The sequence below is a fragment of the Cricetulus griseus genome, chromosome 8 (genome assembly GCF_003668045.3).
Source record: "Cricetulus griseus strain 17A/GY chromosome 8, alternate assembly CriGri-PICRH-1.0, whole genome shotgun sequence".
NCBI classification, from domain to species: domain Eukaryota; kingdom Metazoa; phylum Chordata; class Mammalia; order Rodentia; family Cricetidae; genus Cricetulus; species Cricetulus griseus.
This window is the reverse complement of record NC_048601.1, coordinates 92,603,954-92,627,529: the sequence shown is the minus strand read 5'-3', so window position 1 is coordinate 92,627,529 and position 23,576 is coordinate 92,603,954. Positions and strand designations below refer to the sequence as shown.

General features: G+C 43.8%; 1 protein-coding gene and 1 pseudogene across 1 annotated transcript; one reads left to right on the top strand and one right to left on the bottom strand.

Annotated features, from left to right (window-relative positions):
* Window positions 1–1,874: 1,874 nt before the first annotated feature.
* LOC100763228 lies at window positions 1,875–11,790 on the bottom strand (annotated as a pseudogene).
* A 7,622-nt stretch (window positions 11,791–19,412) lies between these two features.
* LOC100761291 (40S ribosomal protein S27-like) lies at window positions 19,413–19,705 on the top strand. The gene has a single exon (XM_035448656.1). It carries the CDS (start codon window positions 19,413–19,415, stop codon window positions 19,665–19,667), a length of 255 nt encoding a protein of 84 aa, XP_035304547.1. The 3' UTR covers window positions 19,668–19,705.
* The last annotated feature ends 3,871 nt before the right edge of the window (window positions 19,706–23,576 follow it).

The window sequence follows — 23,576 nt, the reverse complement described above, 5'->3', positions numbered from 1 at the left end:
CACACCACCCCATATCACAGCACTCATGAGAACACGAAAGTCACAGCTACAGCTTTGAAAATGCTATGCTGGCCACATTGCCTATGGAAGTTACCTCAAGACCTCCCTGCTGGGGAAGGACCATTGTCATTGTCCTACCTACAGATCAGCAGACAGTAACTAAGGGGCCTTGCTAACTTCACTGGGCAACCTGGTTCTAGTAACATCCCTCAAGAGAGTCAAGACAGCTCTGGAATCTTCATCTGAGATACAGTAAGTGAGAGATGCCCTTGCCTCAGAGAGAGGGGGGAGGAAGGGATGGGAGAGAGAAGGAGGAAGGAGAGAGAGAGAGAGAGAGAGAGAGAGAGAGAGAGAGAGAGAGCGCACCAGCCAAGCTCTGGAGTACCGATGGCAGGTACTGCTTCCAGACTTTGCAGATATATGTGAGCATTTCCTCCTCATTAGTTAAGACCAGTCACCCCTGGTGCACAGGAGTCGCTGGGAATGCTTTCTTCCGTTTCCATTTTCAATTAAATACTTATCATAATGTATTATGAATTACATTCCTAAATCAGTTGTTTGGAAGCAGAAACATACTTTCCTTCTCCTGCATGTATGTTACATTAGAGGAAGGAGGTTCCGGAGCTTGGCCATTTATAGCCTCTTGAAGCAACCTGCAAAACTCATTTCTTCTCTTCCAAGGCTCCCAAGCTTTGGCAGAGGAAAGGGTTCCTGGAATCCAAGACAGAACTCAGTAGCAATCATCTCAGGCCCCCTGGTCCTACCCCACCAAGGCCCTAGAGATGATGTGATGCTCTGAGACCCAAAAAGACAGAGACTTTGCTTCAGTTCAGTCCCTGAAAAATTGGGAACCCAGGGGAGGTCTGTGCAAAGGAACAGGGAACTTGGTTTTTTGATTCACATCTTCCACTCACTGCCATATGTCCCATTCCCCTCATTTCTGATCAGACAGGGACTGACTGGTCTGGGCTTTGAACATGATGACTTTAAATTTGGGAACTGTTGAATTTGGCAAAGAAATGGTCCTGCTTGCTTGGAAATCCATTCACAGGGATCCGTGTCCCAGACTCTTTCCAGGTAGGAATCTGTAGGTCTAATGACAAGGGCCAGAGTGTTGCTAATTGGTTTCTGTCACCGTCGTCGTCATTGTTCTACAATGACATTTTAGGGTTGTCAGCATCAAAGGACCAATGTTTAGTTGTAAACACCCTAAGGAAAACAGGTATGTTCTTACTATGAGGTATGAATGACAAAATGCAGATAACAACTGTGTAGGGATGAGAAGGTTGTACATTCATGGTTAGCCTCACCCCCATCTCTGGGAGAAGGAACGCCCCGACTGCTCCCCAGTGAAGCTACCAGCTCTCCTCCTGCTTCATCTCTGTTCCAGAGAGGAGGAGTCCAGTGAAAACATAGCTTTCCCATGGATGCTGTCTGTACCACGCACGTGCTCGACTCTCAGGATATAACCGTAGCATTTCCACCACCCCGAATCTTCAAGCTTTTACTTTAAAACCTGGTCTCCACCTCACTGTTCACTGTCTGGAGCAGCCATCCCTCTCCATGATGTGTCTAGCTTATCCTTGGGAGATCTCTAGCTGTGCCTTCCTAGAGGGAGGCTTCCCTAGCCTCCAAGACCAGACCTGATGTCCTTCGTGTGTGTTCTCAAGCTGCCTTTTGTCCTCCTCTCTTTTGATCCCTTAGTCATCCCATTTGTAACCATTTACTTATTGCCTCCATCTGAGGCTATCACACCATGGGACTCTGGCAGTTCTTGACACATATACGTTTTCAATGAACGATGCTGAAGATATATACAGTGGCTTAATGGCAGGGTCCAATGCTTCTAAGATCACTTGTCAATACCACGTGCTCTAGAACCCTATATCCCATGTGACCCGCTGCTCACCAATTCTTGCCAGGATCACACCTGAGAAGAGCAAGCTGATGGAGATGTAAGAGTCAGGCTGCTCAGGGTCCTGCTGGCCATCAAACAGGACTGTGCTATTGGTCCAGTGGATAGGAGAGCGGTCAGGGAAGATGGGTTGGTTGAGGTTTCTTCCAAAGGTATAAACATGTACCTGGTCATCTTTTCGCATTTCATGATTTGAAGAGGAATTCTTGCTTAATGGGAGGGAGAAGGTAGCCATATCAAAAGGACTTCCCGGAGCAAAGACAGAAAACACACACAGTGTCAGGCTACCTACGTGGAGCCAACTGAAAATGATCCCCGTGGTGACCAAGCCATACTGCTTCCGGAGCCAGGTAAAGAGAATTGTTCCCATTAGGCCAGACACAGCTGAGAGGGCTGTGAGGATGCTGAGGAGGGAGCCTCCAATGCCCTGGGTGTAGGCATAGCCTGTGGTAATGCAGTCAAACCCCAGAACAGTCATGTAGAGGAAAGCCAGACCTAAGCCTGCCAGGAAGACTGTCTGTCGGCAGTATGTTCCCCATCCCTCCCAGCACGTGTGGAGTAGCCTACGGGTGTTTTGCAGGCAGTGGAGAAGCCCTTTGGCTGTGGCCTGTTGTTCTTCAAGGATAGAATTGTGGCCCTTTGGTTTTTCCACAGTTCTGGATTTGTTGATGAATCTGTCCATGGTTTCCCAAACTCAGTTTCACCTAAAATAAAACCCAGATAAGTTCAAACTAAACACACAATCATCTCCCTCAGTTGTTCATCCCAGACTCCTCTGCTTCCATGTTGGACAGTTCCTATGAATACCCCTAGCGTCCCTTCCTCAGGCACCTGGGACTTGCTGCAGGTGATGGGTATGAATAATACTTTGTAAGTTCCCTGGGGAACAAATCTCACCATTGAGTGACAGAAGTTGCTGGATGAACACACCCATCTTCTTGGCCTTTATGGGGACAATCCTGAGGTACACCATACATGGCATCTCTGAAGGTCCCCGATTCTCTCTACAGTCACAGATTCACAACACTCCCTTTATCCGCTATTCTCCCTGCCCCCTCCTGTCCCCCTTCTCCCTGCTTCCTGGATCACATTCTAAACAGATTACTTTTCCACCCTAGAGTCTTCTCTCAAGATGTGCTCAGGATAGAACTAAGCTAAGACACAGGATGGGCATGGAAGGTGAAGGCTGGTTCAGGGAGTGGACAGACGAAAGGTCACACGCTTGAAATGTGAGGATGAGCTCTGGAAGTCGGTGTGGGTGCTTCCTTTCCAAAGTAGCAGATATTTGAAGGGGTGGATTAGAAATATACAAGTATTTTAGAGGTATTCAGCACAATGAAGACATGTCCTGCAAAGGTCTAGAGGAGCTGAGTAGGGCTCTGAAGGAGCGGGAGGGGCAGGGGAACAACTCACAGGACAAGAGGTGGGAGTTTTCCATCACACAATAGAACTTACTGTCAGGCAACTAGAAACAACGGTAGCAAAACAACAATGGAAATACAGCTAACACTGACTTCAGCCTTACTATCTGGGAGGGGATAAAACTAGGCTTTGAATAGACTACTCAATTCTCACAGTATCCTGTGAAACTAGTTCTGCAATTGTTCTTCCTTTGCAGAGGCAGAGAATATAAAATAAAGTGCTGCTGAAAGCTTACACAGGCCTCACATAGTAGATAAGGACACACCCATGTATTGACCACTTACATATCCATCTATCCATTCATCATTTAACTATGCAGCTCTATATATTTATCTCTCCAAATGCATGCATTTTGTTCATGAATTTGGCCTAGTAGCCGTTATCTCAAAAATAACTTGAGAAAAATGAGTACTAATCATAAACACATAAAGAAAACTGAGTCAACCAGGCATATGGGCGACATCGTCAATAGGTGAAGATGGCTCTCACTTGAGCAGAGTGAGGTCATGTCTTCTGACCTAAATGTCTCTGCTCCTGTTCATCCCCACATAATAATTTCTAATTTTAAACAAACACTGCAGGAACATGCTATTTCACCTACATCAAAGGGTAGCCTGCACTCCTTGACACATTTGCCTCTCTTAAGTTTAGGAGCTTTGGGGAAGGTGTTCATGAGCAAGATGGAAAGGAATAATTTGTCTCCCAAGATGGTGGGATAGGCTATTTGCAGGTTGTATCCTGCATTCCCACAGGAGTGTTACTTACACTGGACCATCTCTGAGTGGAGCCCCTGAAGTTATACATAATCCATTTAGCTGTGCAAAGTAGCCCTGCCTGCCACCACCAATGTGGTCCAGCCATGTGAACTTGATGACCATCAGCACAGCTGCAACCCTCTTGGTTATCACTGCTTTTAGGTATGCTTGCAGACAAGGTATTAAGATTGTGATTAGACACTCGGTCAGGAAAGAAGAAATGAAACACATAGAAGGAGTAGCAAGAACAAGGACTCTCTCTGAGTTTGCCTTACCTTGGGTGTGCACAGCCTCCTGTTGCCTCTCTAGGAAGCACCCCGATGTGTGCTGCTGGGGTTTTACAGCCAATTAGGGAACTAGTTGATAAACCCTGGACAGAAATAGAAACTCTACAAGAAGTGAAATCAAGTTCCATCCAAGAATGAAACCTCAGCCAATCACATGAGATGCCCATGTCATCACCTGGCCCACGGAAAGGGGCGCAAATATACTGATGACCTGGTCCAGCCGCCTCACTGCTGCATTCATCCCTGCAAGAGAGAGGAGGAGACACTGAGACGCAGTGGGTGGATGCCTCCTTCCTCCTGGTGAATGTGACACGGTGACACCATGTGTTCGTTGGGCTTGACAGCCAACCCAGTTCCAGTGATAGGGACAGCAGGTTGGTCTGCAAATTAGCAATGGCCTTTTCAACCTGGAAAACAACTGCAAGACCAACTATAGTGGAATATGAGTGATTAGATTAATAACTTGACTAGGTCACCCATGGTCTTTACTATGCTAATATAATATTAATGGCCACTAGCTAATAACCAGCACAGTGGTGTGGGAAGGGGGTAGTGGAAGGATAGGGGACAGTGGGCTGAATTATTTTGCAGGGGGCAGGGGCATTTCTGAGACAGGGTTTCTCTGTGTAACAGTTCTGGCTGTCCTGGAACTTGCTTTGTAGATCAGGCTGGCCTTGAATTCACTGAGATCTGCTTGCCTCTGCCTCCCAAGTGCTGGGACTAAAGGCGTGCACCACTACTGCCTGCCTGAATTCTTACTTTATGGTAGGCATACAGTCCCAAAGCATATACCTACACTCATCTCCATTAACCCTCACAATCATTCCATGTTACAAGTTAGAAAACCAAGACACACAGAGGGGAAACTTTTCCCAGGATTGCAGAGAAAGAACATTATGGATCTAAGACTCAGAATCCAGCCAGTCTGACTCCAAAGCTTATGGATTCTACCTATTGAATCTACTATTGAATCTACTATTGAAGAATAGAATCCACAAGTTCACCTTCAAACTTGTAATAAACTTGAGCCAAAATCTGCTATAGCTTGAAGTCTTTTAAAAATGAACTAACAGAGAACAGGAAGGTTTTTTTGACTCCAAGACAAGAGGACACACTGAAGTATCACCCCGCTTTTATCCACATGGTTCTTATTCTGGGTGGCATTATTGAAGCCACAGTACATCCAAATGGGTGTGATTTAAAAGAAAACATGACTCTAAGTGCTTCTACTCTGCAAGGCGTGTTATTTTAGACTCCTTAATAGCTTCCTTTATCTTGGCCATCAACACTCAGGCACTGCGACTGCTCGAGTACAGGGTACCATGAGATCTTCAGCTCTAAGTGGGCAATTAGAGCACTGCAACAGGAGCCGCGCACGCTTTGTAAATGGGAGAAAAGGACGAAGATGTCAGGGCATTCTGCTGCACTCCTTTTCTAGGAAACTAATTTCTGCTTCCACAATCAACGATAATCAATAGTCACACTAGCGATAGTTTGTGGGGGGTGGGGTGGAGGGTTGTCACAGGTGAGAATTTAGAAATATTTTCATGTAGTTACTGTCTAGGTCTAAAATGGCTTCAGACCGTCTGTATGAGGAGCTGCCCCCCAACCCCCATCAACCTGTGCATTAGGTGAGAACAGCGATGGCCATTTATTTCTTAAGGGTTCTTCGGTGCAAATTTGTGCTAAGCACTCACAAAATCCAGACTTCCCAAAGTGAGCTCAGAGAGAATGAATGTGTAGTATGTGGAGATGCATGCATATAAGCGTGCATGTGTGTGCGTGCATGCGTGTGTGTGTGTGTGTGTGTGTGTGTGTGTGTGTGTGTGTGCACACGTGCGCGCGCCCCATGCCACAGATAAGGAAAGTTGATTTCAGAGAGGTTAAGTAATTTGCCCCAGTACATGCAGCTGGTAAGAGAGAGAACAGGTTTCATCTGAATCCACTCCCAGATCTGGTTGGTTTCAAATTCCCTTTCTTCTACAGGCTAGGATATTGTCACCTCCCAGAGCCCTGAATGGCTTGTCACCTCTGCTTCTCTGCCCATCAGAGGACTGGTGAGGGAGCACTGCTCACCAGCCAACTGGCCTCTGATGTCCCCTGTGAGGCTCAGAATTCAGTCCCTCTGAATGGTGATAGTGCAGTGCCAGCCAGGTTGGCCACAGCCGCTAGGGTAATCACCACGGCATAGCAGACCTCCTACCAGAGGAGGGAAGAAGAGGTTGGAAGGAGGCCAAGAATAGACCTTCTGGCTCAGTGTAGAACACGGTTATTTGTCTGATAGCTTGAGGAACATATAATGAACCCAGTGACCTTTGGGGGGAAACGGCTCTGTGTCTAAGCCAAATGCACTTTCTCCCTCTTAGCCTGTCAGCATTAGATGCAATGCTAATTTGTACCTTGCAGACAGATGCTGCTGCTCTACTGCCACACTCTCTGTGGGGTCTGGGCTCCAATTCAGAAATTGGGGACCAAGAGGGTGCTGATGGAAGGGCACGATGAGGGAGCTAGGGAGAGAGCACCGCCCAGCAGACACTTGGGTGTGTTGGTGATGATGACATGCACTCTAGATGCAGGTGTGAGAGGGGAGACACTCACAGTGAGCCAGCCGGGCCAGATTTGCTCCATCTCCCTCCTGTAGGAGAACACCAGCATCAGGACCACACAGCAGCATTCTGAATGAAGAGCGAGGCATGAGCAACTGCAAATGGAAACACCCAGGGCCCAGCATTTACTGTTGGTTTTAAGAGGCAGATCACAGCCACAGGACATCTAAAGCAGAGCCATTGTGTTTGACCACATGCTTGTGCCCGCCAGGCTCATCGTTTCCATCTGTCTTCCCAGGCTTATGTGGGACCCAAAGGCAAACTCCACAATCACCAAAGCCTTTGCAACAAAATGAAACAAACAAACTATCGAATGAAAACAAGCAGGCAAAAGCAGAGCTGAGTTTTGCAAGTGAAGGAGAGCACACTTGTCAAGAAAGATGACAAAAACAAAAACAAAACCAACTAACCTACCAAACACAAAACCAGGTTCCAGCTAGTTGAAGTAATTTGAAATTCTCTGGCTGCCTGGGACTCTCTCCTTCCTGGACTGAATCTCTCATGGAGGCTGATCAAATTAACCTAAGGAATAATACTCCAGGTTTTAAAGCAATTGACTTTTTAAATGATCTGTCTCCCCAGATCTGCTGGGTGTGAAAAAAATAGCCTTGCTGACTAGTCATCAAAGAACAGGACAGTTTAGGAAGACCTAGCCTTTTACTGGGCAAGGGAGATTTTATGAAGATATTATCACTAACTACTAAACACTAAAGGAGATTTCCATTTGAGTAAATAAGTCTCCCAATGCTGAGGCTAGGAATCTGGAACAGGGGAGATCTTTCACACATAGAAATTGTTGTGATTAAATAAACATAGGCACTGACTGCACAGGTAATGCTACAATATTAAGAGAAAACATGCTTTCCAGTAATTCAGTACTAAAAACTTGGGGCATGGTGGCACATGCCTTTAATCCCAGCACTCAGGAGGCAGAGGCAGGCGGATCTCTGAGTTCAAGGCCAGCCTGGTCTCCAGAGTGAGTTCCAGGATTGGTCCTATAGCTACTGAGAAACCCTGTCTTGAAAAACAAACAAAGAATCTAAAACCCTAAATCTTGCAGTGGTATTGCATGCCTTTAGTCCCAGTATTAAGGAGGCAGAGGCAGATGGATTTCTGGTCTACAGAGCAAGTTCCAGGAGAGTCAGGGCTACATGGAGAAATCCTGTCTAGGGAAACAAATAAACAAACAAAAAACAAAAACCCCACAAAAACAAACAAACAAAAAAAGCCATTTTTTAAAATACAAAAAGCCTTGTTCAAGTGTTCAGGGACTCAGGGTCACAAAGCGGCTCCGTGGCCATGCTCTGCCAGCATGTGTGAAGCATGCCTGATCCACAGCACTTCACAATAAAACCAACTAACTAAAATCACACTGATGCCTTTAAAATGGAGAAGTCAAGAATGTGACCTAAAGCTGAACAACTCTTCCCACAGAGCTTTCCAATTGAGTTTCACTGCTATTTAGCATGGTTTGGTGATTTTATTTCATTGTGTAAGTCCTGAAGCTGGTGCGGTCATAACCGGCCACATGTCATCTGCATCCCAAAGAAAAGCATTACCTTTATTTCTTGGTTCTCTGTCAATCCAGTCACCAATTAAAACCCCAGATATTAACACAGAGCCAGCCACCACTAAGCCAAACACCGCTGTAAGGAGAAGATCGTGTCCATATAGCTCTATCAGGAACACAGACATAGCAAAGTGCCACATTCCGTCTCCCTGCAAGACAGAAAAGGCAAAGCTTTGGTCACCGAGAAAGGCGGAGTAAAATTAACACCAGAAAGATACATTTGCCCCAAAGGGCACACCAACTTTAAAAACAGAGTGTCAAAAGCATACTTTTATGGAGAGTAACTGAGTTTAAGTATTTTTTTTTAATCAAAAGCATAAAAGAAGAAATAAGCTAATGAGAAAATAATGGAACATTTAGAAGAACAGGAAGTCACCACCACCAGGACACCCTGAGAACATTTGGTCCAGGAGACTTCTCCTTAGACCTGGATTAACCAGTGCTCATCAGCTGTGGTGTCCAAGCCACAACTAAGTCCAAGTATCGGCGAAAGCCTGGAGATTTAGTTAAAAGCAGAGACATCCAGTCGTTTGTGCTAGGAGAATGTGTGTGTGTCTGTCTCTGTCTGTCTGTCTCTTTATTGCAGAGAGAGAGCAGCCTTATATACGCTTACAACACAGTGGAAAAAACCTAGGTGTAAGAGTTCATATTTTTGATGCCAGTGGGACAAGGCCCAGACTGTAATCCAGGGCTATAAAACAGGATGCATCTGTGGTTATCAACTCACGGAGACCCCGTGGGGGCTGGGGCCCAACATCTCTCCCAACAATCAGCATCAGCATTCCCACCAGCAATTGCAGCTGGAAGTCAAGGTCAGCTAGTACCCTGCATGCATCCGAGAAGAGGCAACTACAAGCTTTCTAAAAGGGAAAGCCAGTATCTTAGGCTCATTTTAAAACAGACTATCCAGCACATAGTCCAAGACAGCCAGTCAGAGAAGACAAGAAAAACACTGCAGATGAAATCCACACTAAACAACAGCAGAGACAGACCCAAGGAGACTACACACATCTAGGCTATCAGCCACAGCCTGTAAAAAAATAATGGTTATTCCATCAAAAGCAAAGCCAAGCCTGACAATCTGCGCAGGGAGTCAGAAAGTATTATAAACAAACAAACAAACAAACAAACAAACAATAAATCTTCTAGAGCTGATAATAGAACAATGGAAGCTAAAATTAAAAACTCAGATTGTTAGCAGCTAGATAGGTTGATGCACACTTGTAATCCTTGCTCTTAGGAGGCAGAGGCAGGAGGATGGACAGGTAGTAGACTGGATAAAGTCAGCTTATCAGCTGATATGTCTGAAGAAGCAACTTATAATGAAGCACCGACGATACAATGATAAGGAGATGAGAGAACAAGAGACACAATAAGCCAGGTAGAAAGAAAACAAAGTACACAACAGACTTAAATGGAACCTTAGTTACTATTAGGTCTCAAACCTGGGACAAATGGCTGAGATGCCCATTGACATAGCAAAGCAGACCCAGCTGCCAGGTTCTCCCAGTATCCCTCAGTCCCTGCCTGTCACAGGGTCTTCTTGGCTGGCATACCCTGCCCCTAGCAAGCTATGCACTCTCCAGCCCAGGGGCTGGGCTGCTCTTCCCTATACAATCCAGACATTTGGGCAATGCCAGTCCTTTTTACCCTTTACCCTCCTGGCCTCTTGGTCTCCTGGTCTCCTGGCTCTCTCCTCCCGCCTCCTCCATCTCACATGGCCAGACTTAGGCCATTCACTCCAGTCTCTCCCAGATGTCTCTGCCTCTGGCTGTGCTCTCCGTCATGTCTACAATAAACCTTCTCCTCCACTACACCTAGGAGCAGTCATGTCCTACCTTTTTATTTTTTTTCATTCAGTCACCTGAAGAACCAGTGCCTCCATCTTAGGCTTTAAAGCCATCTCATAGTAAAGACAAACTACGTTCATTCCTCTTTCTGGTTAAACCTCTGTTTCTCAAGGATTGGGCTATGCCCCACCTATAACCTTAACTACAAATGGTTCTGTACAGTGTGTCCCAGGAATGACAATCATGTGTATGTTTCAAAAAGTTGTTTTTAAACATCTTGCAACCCTACCTTTGTTTCAAAAGATTATGTGGACCACCTGTGACTATCTTGTTATGACCACCTGTTGTTGTTATGCCTACCTTGTTATGACCACCTGTTATGCCCACTTTGCAACCATGTCTTTGTCTCAGGAGGTCATTAGGACTAACTTGTTTTGATGTTCTGCTCCTGGAACCCTGCCTATTTTGCCTGCCAAATCCCCATTAGGAAACCCACTACCCCTGAGCAATAAAATTCTTGTCTTCCTCACATCCAGTGCTCGAATACCCCACCTTAGGGGAAGGCAGCCTGTACATACAAATTTTACAAAAAGCTTGCTTTAATTAATTTGACCATGATGATTTGGGTCAGTGATCTTTCTCCTCCTATCTCTGGGATTAGCATAATAACTAGTAAAGACTAACTAATTGTGCCAGTTAAAGGCTAAGATTGGCAAATACAATATAATTATATTCTGTTCAAAGACAAGTATTTCTAAAAAAAAAAAAAAAGACAGAAATAAAAGGATGAGTAACGACATAGCATGTAAATGCTATTCCAAAGAAATATATGTCACTAAATTCACACCAGGTAAAGTCTACTCCAGAGTTAAAAGCTTTACCTGAAACAAAGGGAATTGCTTTATACTGATGAAAGTTTAATTCATTAGAAAGCTATACAAATTCCAGTTTTCCTTGTATCCATGAACAAGGGCTCCAATACCTGACACAAGGATGTACCAAGTTAAAGTGAGAAACAGCAATCATTGGAGGTGTTGTTAAGTCCCTATCTACCTCTTCCTAATTGATAGAATAAAAAATAGATAAATATGCATTAAATGTGTATATTGTATGTCTGTGTGTGGTCAGCCTAAAAGTCATGAACTCTGCAACAAATTCAGAAGACATACCATCTAAAGCACATGCAGCATATTGTGAAATTAGTCATGCAATCTCCGAGTTCCCTGATCTTAAAGGAATTAAGATAAAAACCACTACTCACAGAAGCCAGGAAACTCTCATAGGCTTATAAATGAGTTTTTAACAAGCCCATAGGTCAATCCAGTAATAAATACTAAAAATTCTAGCAAACTATATTAGAACATGTCACATCCATGGTTAGAGAAAATCGTGATCTTCCAAGTTTCTATTAGAAAGGAAAGACAGGTTCCACCGACCTGATCCATAACGAGGTGAGTGACCCTCTGCTCTTATCCAACTCCCGTCCAAAGCCCCATTCATCCCGATCTCTCTGGTCCTGCACCCGCCTGGAGTAGACCTACCCAGGCAGGGAGGAACTCCCTGAGTCTGGAAACAACCCACTCTTCCTTCCAGTTCTGCCAACCTGACCCCTACGGAGGCCTAACTCCTTCAAAGTGAGGAGACTACCAAGACCATCCAGAGCTACGGACATTGAATCCCTGGCCCACACACACTACTGGGTCACAAGAGGAGATAGAGAGACCCCACCTGCACCCACTGGAAGAAGATATGGGAAGAAGACAGAGTAAGAACCCACTCAACAACAGAAAGATCAATACGACACCACCAGAATCTAGGGACTCCACACCAGCAAGATCTGAAAAGCCCAACACAGAGCATGAAGAAGAGATGGACCTCAAAAATTATCTCGGCAAGGTGATACAGACCTTTAAAGAGGAAACAAGAAAATCCCTTAAAGAGATAGAAGAAAAAGCAAGCAAAAAATTACACGAAATGGAGGAAAAGACAAACCAAAAAATTCAAGAAATAAACAAATCTCTTAAAGAATCTAAAGAAAGCCAAGAGAAAACAACCAAACAAGTGAAGAAAGCTCTTGAAACAGTTCAAAGCATGAAAGCTGAAATAGACACAATAAAAAAAAAAAACACGGAATGAGGCGATGCTGGAAATGGAAAGGCTGGATAAACGATCAGGAACTAAAGATGTGAGTATAACTAATAGAATTCAAGAGATGGAAGAGAGAATCTCAGCTATTGAAGACTCGCTAGAGGATATGCATTCATCGACCAAAGAAAACCTCAAGTCCAACAAATCTCTAACACAAAATATCCAGGAAATATGGGACACCATGAAAAGACCAAACCTAAGAATAATAGGTATAGAAGAAGGTGAAGAAACACTGCTCAAAGGTACAGAAAACATATTCAACAAAATCATAGAAGAAAACTTCCCCAACCTACAGAAGGATATGCCTATGAAAGTACAAGAAGCTTACAGGACACCAAACAGACTGGACCACAAAAAGAAGTCCCCCCGACACATAATAATCAAAACACCAAATCTACAGAATAAAGAGAAAATATTAAGAGCAGCAAAGGAAAAAGGCCAAGTAACATATAAAGGCAAACCAATCAGAATCACACCCGACTTCTCAATGGAAACTCTGAAAGCCAGAAGGTCTTGGATAGATACCCTACAAGCACTAAGGGAGCATGGATGTCAACCCAGACTACTGTACCCAGCAAAACTTTCAATCACTATAGATGGAGAAAACAAGATATTCCATGACAAAAACAGATTTAAACAATACATATCCACAAATCCAGCACTACAGAAGGTTCTGGAAGGAAAACTCCAACCCAACAAACATAACTGCACTCACAAAAACACAGGCAATAGATAATCTAATTTTACCAAACACAAAAAGAAACAGGAGGGCGAAATCCACACACAATGACACCACCAACAATAAATCCAAAACAAAGAAGAACCAATGAACAATGGACATTAATATCCCTAAATGTCAATGGTCTTAACTTACCCATAAAAAGATACAGGGTAACAGAATGGATACAAAGACAGAATCCATCCTTCTGCTGTTTATAAGAAACACTCCTCAACTTCAAAGACAGGTGTTACCTCAGAGTAAAATGATGGGAAAAGATTTTCCAATCAAATGGGCCCAAGAAACAAGCTGGTGTAGCAATCCTAATATCTAACAAATTAGACTTCAAACTAAAATCAATCAAAAGAGATGAAGAAGGGCATTTCATACTCATCACAGGAAAAGTCCATCAAGATGAAGTCTCAATCCTGAACATCTATGCCCCAAATACAAAGGCACCCACATTTGTAAAAGAAACATTACTAAAGCTCAAACCACACATAAAACCACACACACTTATAGTAGGAGACTTCAACACCCCCCCCCTTACACCACTAGACAGGACCGCCAAGACAAAAACTTAACAAAGAAACAAAGGATCTGACAGAAGTTATGACCCAACTGGGTTTAATAGATATCTATAGAACATTCCATCCAAACACAAAAGAATATACCTTCAGCGCCACATGGAACCTTCTCTAAAATTGACCACATAGTTGACAGCAAAGCAAACCTCCACAGTTACAAAAGAATTGAAATAACCCCCTGTATCTTATCAGATCACCATGCTTTAAAGCTAGAATTCAACAGCAATACGAATTGCAGAAAACCTACATATTCATAGAAATTGAATAACACCCAATTGCACCATTCCTGGGTTGAGGAAGAAATAAAAAAAGAAATTAAAGACTTCCTAGAATTTAATGAGAATGTAGACACAACATACCCAAACTTATGGCACACTCTGAAAGCAGAGCTAAGAGGAAAGTTCATAGCACTAAGTGCCCACATGAAGAAACTGGAGAAAAGTCACATTAGAGAATTGACAGAACAACTGAAAGCTTTATCGCAAAAAGAAGCAAACACGCCAAGGAGGAGTAGACACCAGGAAATAATCAACCTGAGGGCTGAAATCAGTAAAGTAGAAACTAGGAAAACAGTACAAAGAATCAATGAAACAAAGAGTTGGTACTTTGAGAAGATCAACAAGATAGACAAACCTCTAGCCAAACTAACCAAAAGGCAGAGAGAGAGAGCATGTTAATTAACAAAATCAGAAACGAAAAGGGGGATATAACAACGGACACCGAGGAAATCCAGAGAATCTTCAGGTCATACTTTGAAAACCTGTACTCCACAAAATTTGAAAATTGAAAGGAAATGGACAGTTTTCTGGATAGATATCACTTACCAAAATTAAACCAAGAACAGATAAGCAGTTTAAATCGACCTATAACTCCTAATAAAATAGAAGCAGTCATCAAAAGTCTCCCAACCAAATAAAGCCCAGGGCCAGATGGCTTCACTGCAGAATTCTACCAGAAATTCAAACAAGAGCTAATTCCAGTACTCCTCAAACTGTTCTGCACAATAGAAACAGATGGGATATTGTCAAACTCTTTCTAAGAGGCTACAATCACTTTGATACCCAAGCCACACAAAGATATGACTAAGAAAGAGAACTACAGACCAATATCCCTCATGAACATCGATGCTGAAATACTCAATAAAATATTGGCGAACTGTCCCGAGCGTTCTGTATTTCTCGCCAGCAAGAAATCATACACGGGACACTCGGATCCTTCTGCAGACAAGCTTTAATGCATCTTGAGAGTGAAAGAGCATAAGCTTCCCAGAGCGGAGACCCCGAGCCAAGAATCCCGTTCCCTAATAAAGGCTGGCAACCGCCACCTCGGACGTGTCACCCCATGATTGGCTGCAGCTCATCCGGCCATATGACGCCACGGAATAGGCAGAGATCAAGGAATGGAAAATTACCCAGCGCCTGCGCAATAATCTTGTTTACATTCGGTGCCTGCCGGATGCAGGCGCCATCTTGTAATGGAGAATGCAGGGACGGCTCCCTACAGCGAACCAAATCCAAGAACATATAAGAAAAAATCATCCACCATGATCAAGTAGGCTTCATCCCAGGGATGCAAGGATGGTTCAACATATGAAAATCCATCAATGTAATCCACCATATAAACAAACTGCAAAAGAAAAACCACATGATCATCTCACTAGAAGCTGAAAAAGCCTTTGACAAAATCCAACATCCCTTCATGATAAAGATCTTGGAGAGAAAAGGAATAACAGGAACATATCTAAACATGATAAACACAATATACACCAAACCAATAGCCAACATTAAACTAAATGGAGAGAAACTCAAAGTGTTTTCTCTAAAATCAGGAACAAGACAAGGCTGCCACTCTCTCCATATCTCTTCAATATTGTACTTGGAGTTCTAGCTAGAGCAATAAGACAAGAAAAGGCGATCAAAGGGATACAAATTGGAAAGGAAGAAGTCAAACTTTCACTATTTGCAGATGACATGATAATCTACATTAGTGACTCAAAACACTCTACCAGGGAACTCCTACAGCTGATAAACACCTTCAGCAAGGTAGCAGGATACAAAATTAACTCAAAAAAATCAGTAGCCCTACTATATACAGATGATAAATCCAATGAGAAAGAAATCAGGGAAACATCACCTTTCACAATATCCACAAGCAACATAAAATATCTTGGGGTAACACTAACCAAAAAAGTGAAAGACCTGTACAATAAGAACTTTGAGACTTTAAAGAAAGAAATTAAAGAAGATACCAGAAAATGGAAAGATCTCCCATCTCTTGGATAGGTAGAATCAACATAGTAAAAATGGCAATCCTGCCAAAAGCAATCTACAGATTCAATGCAATCCCCATCAAAATCCCAACGCAGTTTTTCACAGACATTGAAAGAACTTTATATGGAAAAACAAAAAACCCAGGATAGCCAAAACAGCTCTTTACAATAAAGGATCTTCTGGAGGCATCACCATCCCTAACTTCAAGCTCTACTATAGAGCCATAGTTCTGAAAACAGCTTGGTACTGGCACAAAAATAGACAGATAGACCAATGGAATTGAATTGAAAACCCTGATATTAACCCACGCACCTACGAACACCTTATTTTTGACAAAGGTGCTAAATCTATACAATGGAAAAAAGATAGCATCTTCAACAAATGGTGCTGGAACAACTGGATTCGGACATGCAGAAGATTGCAGATAGATCCATACCTGTCACCATGCACAAAACTTAAGTGCAAATGGATCAAAGATCTCATCATAAATCCAGCCACACTGAATCTTCTAGGAGAGAAAGTGGGAATTATCCTTGAACAAATTGGCACAGGAGACAGCTTCCTGAACATTACGCCAGTAGCACAGACATTGAGGTCTGCAATTAATAAATGGGACCTCCTGAAACTGAGAAGCTTCTGTAAGGCAAAGGACACAGTCAGTAAGACAAAACGACCGCCCACAGAATGGGAAAAGATCTTCACGGATCCCACATCTGACAGAGGGCTGATTTCCAAAATATATAAGGAGCTCAAGAAGCTAGCCACCAAAACACCAAACAATGAAATTAAAAAGTGGGGTGCAGAACTAAATAGAGAATTCTCAACAGAGGAATCTGAAATGGCTGAAAGACACTTAAGAAAGTGCTCAAAATCCTTGGCCATCAGAGAAATGCAACTCAAAACAACTCTGAGATACCACCTCACACCTGTCAGAATGGCTAAAATAAAAAATACCAATGACAATCTATGCTGGAGAGAATGTGGAGAAAAAGGAACACTCCTCCATTGCTGGTGGGAGTGCGAACTTGTAAGACCACTTTGGAAATCAGTAAGGCAGTTGTTCAGAGAAATGGGAATCAGTCTACCTCAAGATCCAGCAATTCCTCTCTTGGGCATATACCCAAATAGTGCATATTCATACAACAAGGACATATGTTCAACCATGTTCATAGCAGCATTGTTTGTAATAGCCAGAACCTGGAAGCAACCTAGATGCCCCTCAACTGAAGAATGGATAGAGAAAATGTGGTACATTTATACAATGGAGTACTACTCAGCAGAAAAAAGCAATGGAATCTTGAAATTCGCAGGCAAATGGATGGAACTAGAAGAAACCATCCTGAGTGAGGTAACCCAGTCACAAAAAGACAAACATGGTATGTACTCACTCATATATGAATTTTAGACATAGAGCAAAGGATTACCAGCCTATAATCCTCTTCACCAAAGAAACTAGGAAACATGAAGGACTCTAAGGGATAAATGGACCCCAGGAATGGGAAGTGGCATGAACTCCTGAGCTAATTGGGAGCATGAGGGTAGGGGAGAGGGAGCTGCCACAATAAGAGCAGGAGAAGAGGAGTAGAGGAGAGGAAATGGAGGAGCAGAAATATTGAGTCGGGGGGGGGAAGAATAGAGGAGAGAGAGCAGGATGAGAGATACCATATCAGAGGGAGCCACTATAGGTCCAAGAAGAGATCTGGAACCAGGGAGATCTCCAGAGACCTACATGGATGACACGATCTGACAATCCAGGCAATGGTGGAGAGGATAACCTAAAAGCCCTTCCCCTAAAATGAGATTGATGAGTACTCTTTATACCACCCTAGAGCCCTCATCCAATGGCTGATGGAAGCAGAGACAGACATCCACAGATTTACACTGAGCTGAAATCTGGAATTTAGTTGAAGAGAGGGAGGAATGAAGAGCGAAGGGGTCTGTACCAGGTTGGAGAAACCCACAGGAACAGTTGGCCTGAACAAGGGGGAGCATATCGACCCCAGATGCTGTCTGGGAGGCCAGTACAAGACTGATCCAGACCCCTGAACATGGATGTCAATAAGGAGGCTTTTGCACTCCGGGGAGCCTCTGGTGGTGGATTAGTATTTTTCCCTGGTGCAAGAAGGGACTTTGAGAGCCCATCCCACATGAAGGGATACACTCTGGCCCTGGACACATGGGGAAGGGCCCAGGACCAGCACAGGAAGATTTGGTGGACTTTGCAGAGCCCCACAAAGGGCCCTACCCTGCCTGGGGAGTGGAGGGTGGATGGGGTGGGGGGTAGGGGGGTGGGGGAGGAGGGATGGGGATGAGGATGAGGGGAGGGAGAGGGAGAAGGGACTTACATGTGAAACAAGCTTGTTCCCTAACTTGAACTAATAAAAAAAAAAAAAAAGAAAGACAAAATTTAATAAGCAAATTACATGTGTTTAGAAGTTAGAAATGGGTGGGACATGATGTTCTATGTCTATAATCTTATTTTTTTTAAAGAGGCCGAAGCAGGAAGATCATGAGTTCATGGCTAATTTAAGATACACAGATCGAGCTGAGAGCCTGCCACAAGAGGAAAAAAACAAAAGTGAAAACCGAGCAACATGGCCGGGCGTTGGTGGTGCAAGCTTTTAATCCCAGCACTCGGGAGGCAGAGGCAGGCAGATCTCTGTGAGTTCGAGGCCAGCCTGGTCTCCAGAGAGAGTGCCAGGATAGGCTCCAAAGCTACACAGAGAAACCCTGTCTCAAAAAACCAAAAAAAAAAAAAAAAAAAAAAGAAAGAAAAAAAAAAACGAACAACAAATGAACCTCAAAGAAAGCAAAAGAAAGGTAAAAATAAAAGTAAGAAATGTAAGAATAAGATGGGCATTGGTGGCCTTTAATCCCAGCACTCAGGAGGCAGAGGCAGGCGGATCTCTGTGAGTTCGAGACCAGCCTGGTCCACAAGAGCTAGTTCCAGGACAGCCTCCAAAGCCACAGAGAAACCCTGTCTCGAAAAACCAAAACTTAGAGTAGAGGGCTAGAACTCTTGCTCAGTGACAGCAAGACACTGGTTTCTCTCTCAAGCACAGAAAGCAAACAAGCAAGAAAGAAAGAGGAAAGAGGGAGGGAGGGAGAAGGGAGGGAAAGAAAAGAGAGGGGAGTGAAGGAAGGAGGGAGATCAAATATAATGAAAATGAAGACACACAAAGGAGTGGATATGGAGTTGGGTGAAGGAGAGAGGATCTGGAAGAGTTAAGGGTAAATATTATCAAAATACGTTTCATGACACTCTCAAAGAATAATTAAAATATTAAAAATAAATTAATTTTAAAAACCAACATAGGATCGCCAGTGCTGGCGGAACCTTCACCATGCCTTTGACCAGAGACATATTACACCCTTCCTTGGAAGAGGAAAAGAAAAAGCACACGAAGAAATGGCTGATTCAGAGCCCAAATTCTTACTTCATGGATGTGAACTGTCCAGGTTGCTACAAGATTACTTCAGTTTTCAGCCATGCTCAGACAGTGGTTCTTTGTGTAGGTTGTTCAACAGTGCTGTGCCAGCCCACAGGAGGAAAAGCCAGGCTCACAGAAGGCTGTTCATTTAGAAGAAAGCAACACTAATCATCTATACGTGGTCCTGAGTTCGTGTTTTTCACAGAAAGCCTTATCAAGTTCAGTGACTCTACCAAGACTATGTAACTATGTTTGATTTTATAAAGTATACAATGATGACCTCCTATTTTGGTGTCAGTTTTTCAATAAAGTTTTAATTGTGGACAAAACAAAAAAAACCCCAACATAGCCCAAAGCTGGCTTTTGGGAACCTCCTAATAAAGTAAATTGTGCTATGTTATGCAAGAAAATATGAATGCAAGTAATGAAATAAGTAATGAAAAGTTTCAGGGCTGCTTATGACAACGTAAGTACTAGAAACATGATAGTGAACAAAAGAAGACAGAATATACACAGCAGGATTTCATTTATATGGACTTTGAAGAGTAAACAACTATATCATTGAGGGTTGTCTACACCAGAGCTACTCTGGAAAAAAAGAAAAACAAACCAAACAAAAAGCAAGGAGGCAATGCTCTAAAGTGAGACTCACAGCTACTTGGCATTGGTGAGGAAGGGGAATGTCTGAGAAGGGTCCCTGAGAGATGACTTTGGAGCTGGCTGCACCTAGCTGTTCTCTGGGGTTTCACATGACCCACTTTATAATTTTTTACAATCATGTTTATACATATGTTTGTGCATTTCCTCTATTTGTTCTATAGTTGATCATTTAAAACATTTTAAACAAACATATATTCTGCACCCATTATTTTGAGACATTCCAATATCTTTAATGTAAGTTCTCTAACCATGTAAAACCATTACATCTTACCCATATTGACAAGGCACAGCTTACATAGATCAAAAATCTTGGACTCGTGAAGTAGATCAAAGTTGCTCCTGAAACACAGACATCCAAATCATTGAGATTATTAAATTCAAAATGAACATATATTCAAAGCAAATTTGCCTGGAACTCTGAGAAAGTAAACCATTGCTTAGCATGACTATGCTTTCAGGAAGCAGCCTAGGCAAAGAAAAATGCAGGCAAAAGAAAAATATATGAACTATAAATGAATTAGGGAATTCCCAGATTTTCCATTAGCTTAAAGTAGCCGTTTCTCCTTGTTCTGAGTGGCAGTGCGGAAATAATCAGCTCTGTCCCTTTTCTCAAGTGTAGAGAAAAGAAAGCAAGGCCTGATGCTGCATTCCCTACTCCAAAGGAAATGGCCTACTGGACAACTTTAGTAGCCTCAGCCAGGCCAGACTGGGGAGATAGGACAGGAACCTTCAGGGAATATTACCCCTGGACAAAATCAGAGAGCATGAAGGAGGTGAGCTAGGCACAGTGCTGGGGTGGACCTAGCTCTTGGGGTTTGGAGAACAGTGGTGCAGAGGTCTGGGGAAGAGAGAAGGCGAAAGAGAGTCTAGATTTAAGGTGTGTGTGCCAATTATGGAAGATGAAGAATTGGTGTTGGTGCTTGCTCTGCAATCCGCTCACCCAGGAGGCTGAGCCTGGGGGGTTGCCACAAGGAAGAAAGGAAGAAAGACAAAAGGAAAGAGAGAAGGGAGCAGCATGTCTCCCTCTTGGATGAGAACAATGGTCCCCTAACTCATCCCCACTTCATCTCAACACATTGTTGGTCTCTCTTCGTCACTGCAGCCAGGGTGGTAGAAAACCAGGTCACAGAACTCTGCACAAAGCCCCTAACATTGGCGTTTTACTCAGAGAAAAACCCGAAGTCCTCACAGTAGCTCAAAACGTCGCCTCTCTGAGTCTCCCCTCATCTTTCCACACTGCTCCCTTGGATGACTCCCCAGCCACAGGAACCTCGTTCTTGCCTTTGGCTCTTCCACTTGCTGGCTGCTCCCTCTATCTGGAATGTTCTTCAGGCCTCTAACTTCTTCATCTCCTTACCTAAAAGTCCTCTTCTCGGTAGGTCATTTCCACCCACCCAATCTGAAAAGTGTAACTGGATCTGGCCAGAGTGGCACAGATCTATAGTTCTGACTACTCGGGAGCCCAGGGCAGAAGAAACATTTGAGTCTACCAGTTTGAGACCAGCCTGAGCAACAAGGACACCTGACCCAAGAAAGGAAGAAAGAAAGAAAGAAAGAAAGAAAGAAAGAAAGAAAGAAAAGAGAGAGAAAGAGGAAGGAAAGATGGGAGGAAGGGAGAAAGGAACATGGGAGGGGAAGGGGAGGGGAAGGGGAGGGGAAGGATAGAGGGGAGGGGAGGGAAACTATTTTCTAGACCAATACCAACAAGTGGAACTTTCTGGAATGGTGGGGATGTAGCCTCCCTGACTGGCTACTGAGAACAGAAAATGAGGTGGGTGTGACCTTCTCATTTTAACATGGGGGGGGGGACTTGTCACAGAGCCCATGAGGGGGGTCAGAGGACAATCTGGAGTCAGTTTTGTCTTCCACTTTTATGTGGGTTCCAGAGGTCATCAGACTTATGCTTATAGGGCAGGTGCCTTTGCATCACCAAGAGACCTCAAAGCCTCATTCTTTTCTTTCTTCCTCTCCTCCTCCTCTTCCTCCTCCTCCTCCTCCTCCTTCTTTTCTGAGACAGGGTTTCTCTGTATATCTCTGGCTGGCCTGGAAATCAGAGATCCACCTGACTCTGCCTCCTGAGTGTTGGAATTAAAGGCGTGTGCCACCATTGTGAATTTCTTATTTTAGCAGATTCAAATACAGCTACAGAAGTTTAGCAATGTCTGTGCTCTAACTGCAGCACCTACACACTTGCCCACCTCCTTTGTTAGTATTTACCCACCATCTGTCACTAATATACTACATAATTCTATATATACTATACTACATTACACTATACTACACTACACTATACTATGTAATTTAATTCTGTTTCTTATTTATAATTTGCTCTTCCTGCTAGAAGGTAAATTCCATAAGGAAAAAGTTTGCTACCAAGTTCTCAGCACCTAGGCCAGTTTCTAGTGCACGGCCTGCACTTTAAGGAGGATTTGTTTAGTGAATAAACAGACTACGATGGGACCTGAATGCCCTGTGCTGACCCAAGTCTGCTCTCAGCTCATTTCCTGCTTGGCTGTTCTTACATTCTTCTGGTCCCTGGCTGTGATGTGCCCCTCCTTTCTAGTTCCTCCATGAACTTGAACACACTACTCTGGCCTCCTGGGTTTGACTCATCAGAGACTCATGCAACCAGCCTCAGTTTACAAGTTTCTTACATGTAACCCAGACAATGAATGGCTGCAAGTGCCTTGCAGCCCAGAGTCCTGCCAGCTACTGCTTTTCTGTGCTGCTTCTAGAGAAGAGAGCAGCACTGGAGCAGGGCTGTGGACCAGGGCAGACCTCAGGCGAACCCCACACGCCAGGCCATCAGACAAAGGCCATCCACACACTCAGTAGTCCTTGTCTCTCCTGCACCCTCCCAAGATCCAAAGCCATGCCTCCTCCCCTAGGGTCCCATGGCTATTACTGGTTAGTTTTCATCCCAACTCCCGTACAATGAGCACATTGCAACTTTTTTCAAAGAAAGTCAAGGGAAGGGGACATTGGGCAGCTCTAGAAAAGTCTAGTTGTGACGCTTGTTATGGCCAATAGATAGAGTTCAGATGGGGTTGGAGAACTGGTTCAGCTGTTAAGAGCCCTGGCTGCTCTTGCAGGGACCCAGGTCCAATTCCCAGCACTCACATGGTAGCTGGTAACAGTCGACAGTTCCAGTCCCAGAGGATCCAACATTCTCTGGTCTCCAAGGGCTTCCACACTCTCTGTACACATGAACACACACACACACACACACACACACACACACACACACACACACACACACACACAAACACACACACATGTGCGAGCGCGCACACACACATACACCATTAACTTAAAAAAGAGCCCAGGTGTCAAGTTTCCAGCTGTAAACTCACTTGGGCCAGAGGAGATTAGGATGATTATGGAAGCTTTCAGTTTTCTCTTTCTTCTTTAAAGAAA

Excerpts from the sequence above, each read along its gene's own strand:
- LOC100761291 (XM_035448656.1), top strand. The coding sequence starts at position 19,413 with ATGCCTTTGACCAGAGACATATTACACCCTTCCTTGGAAGAGGAAAAG.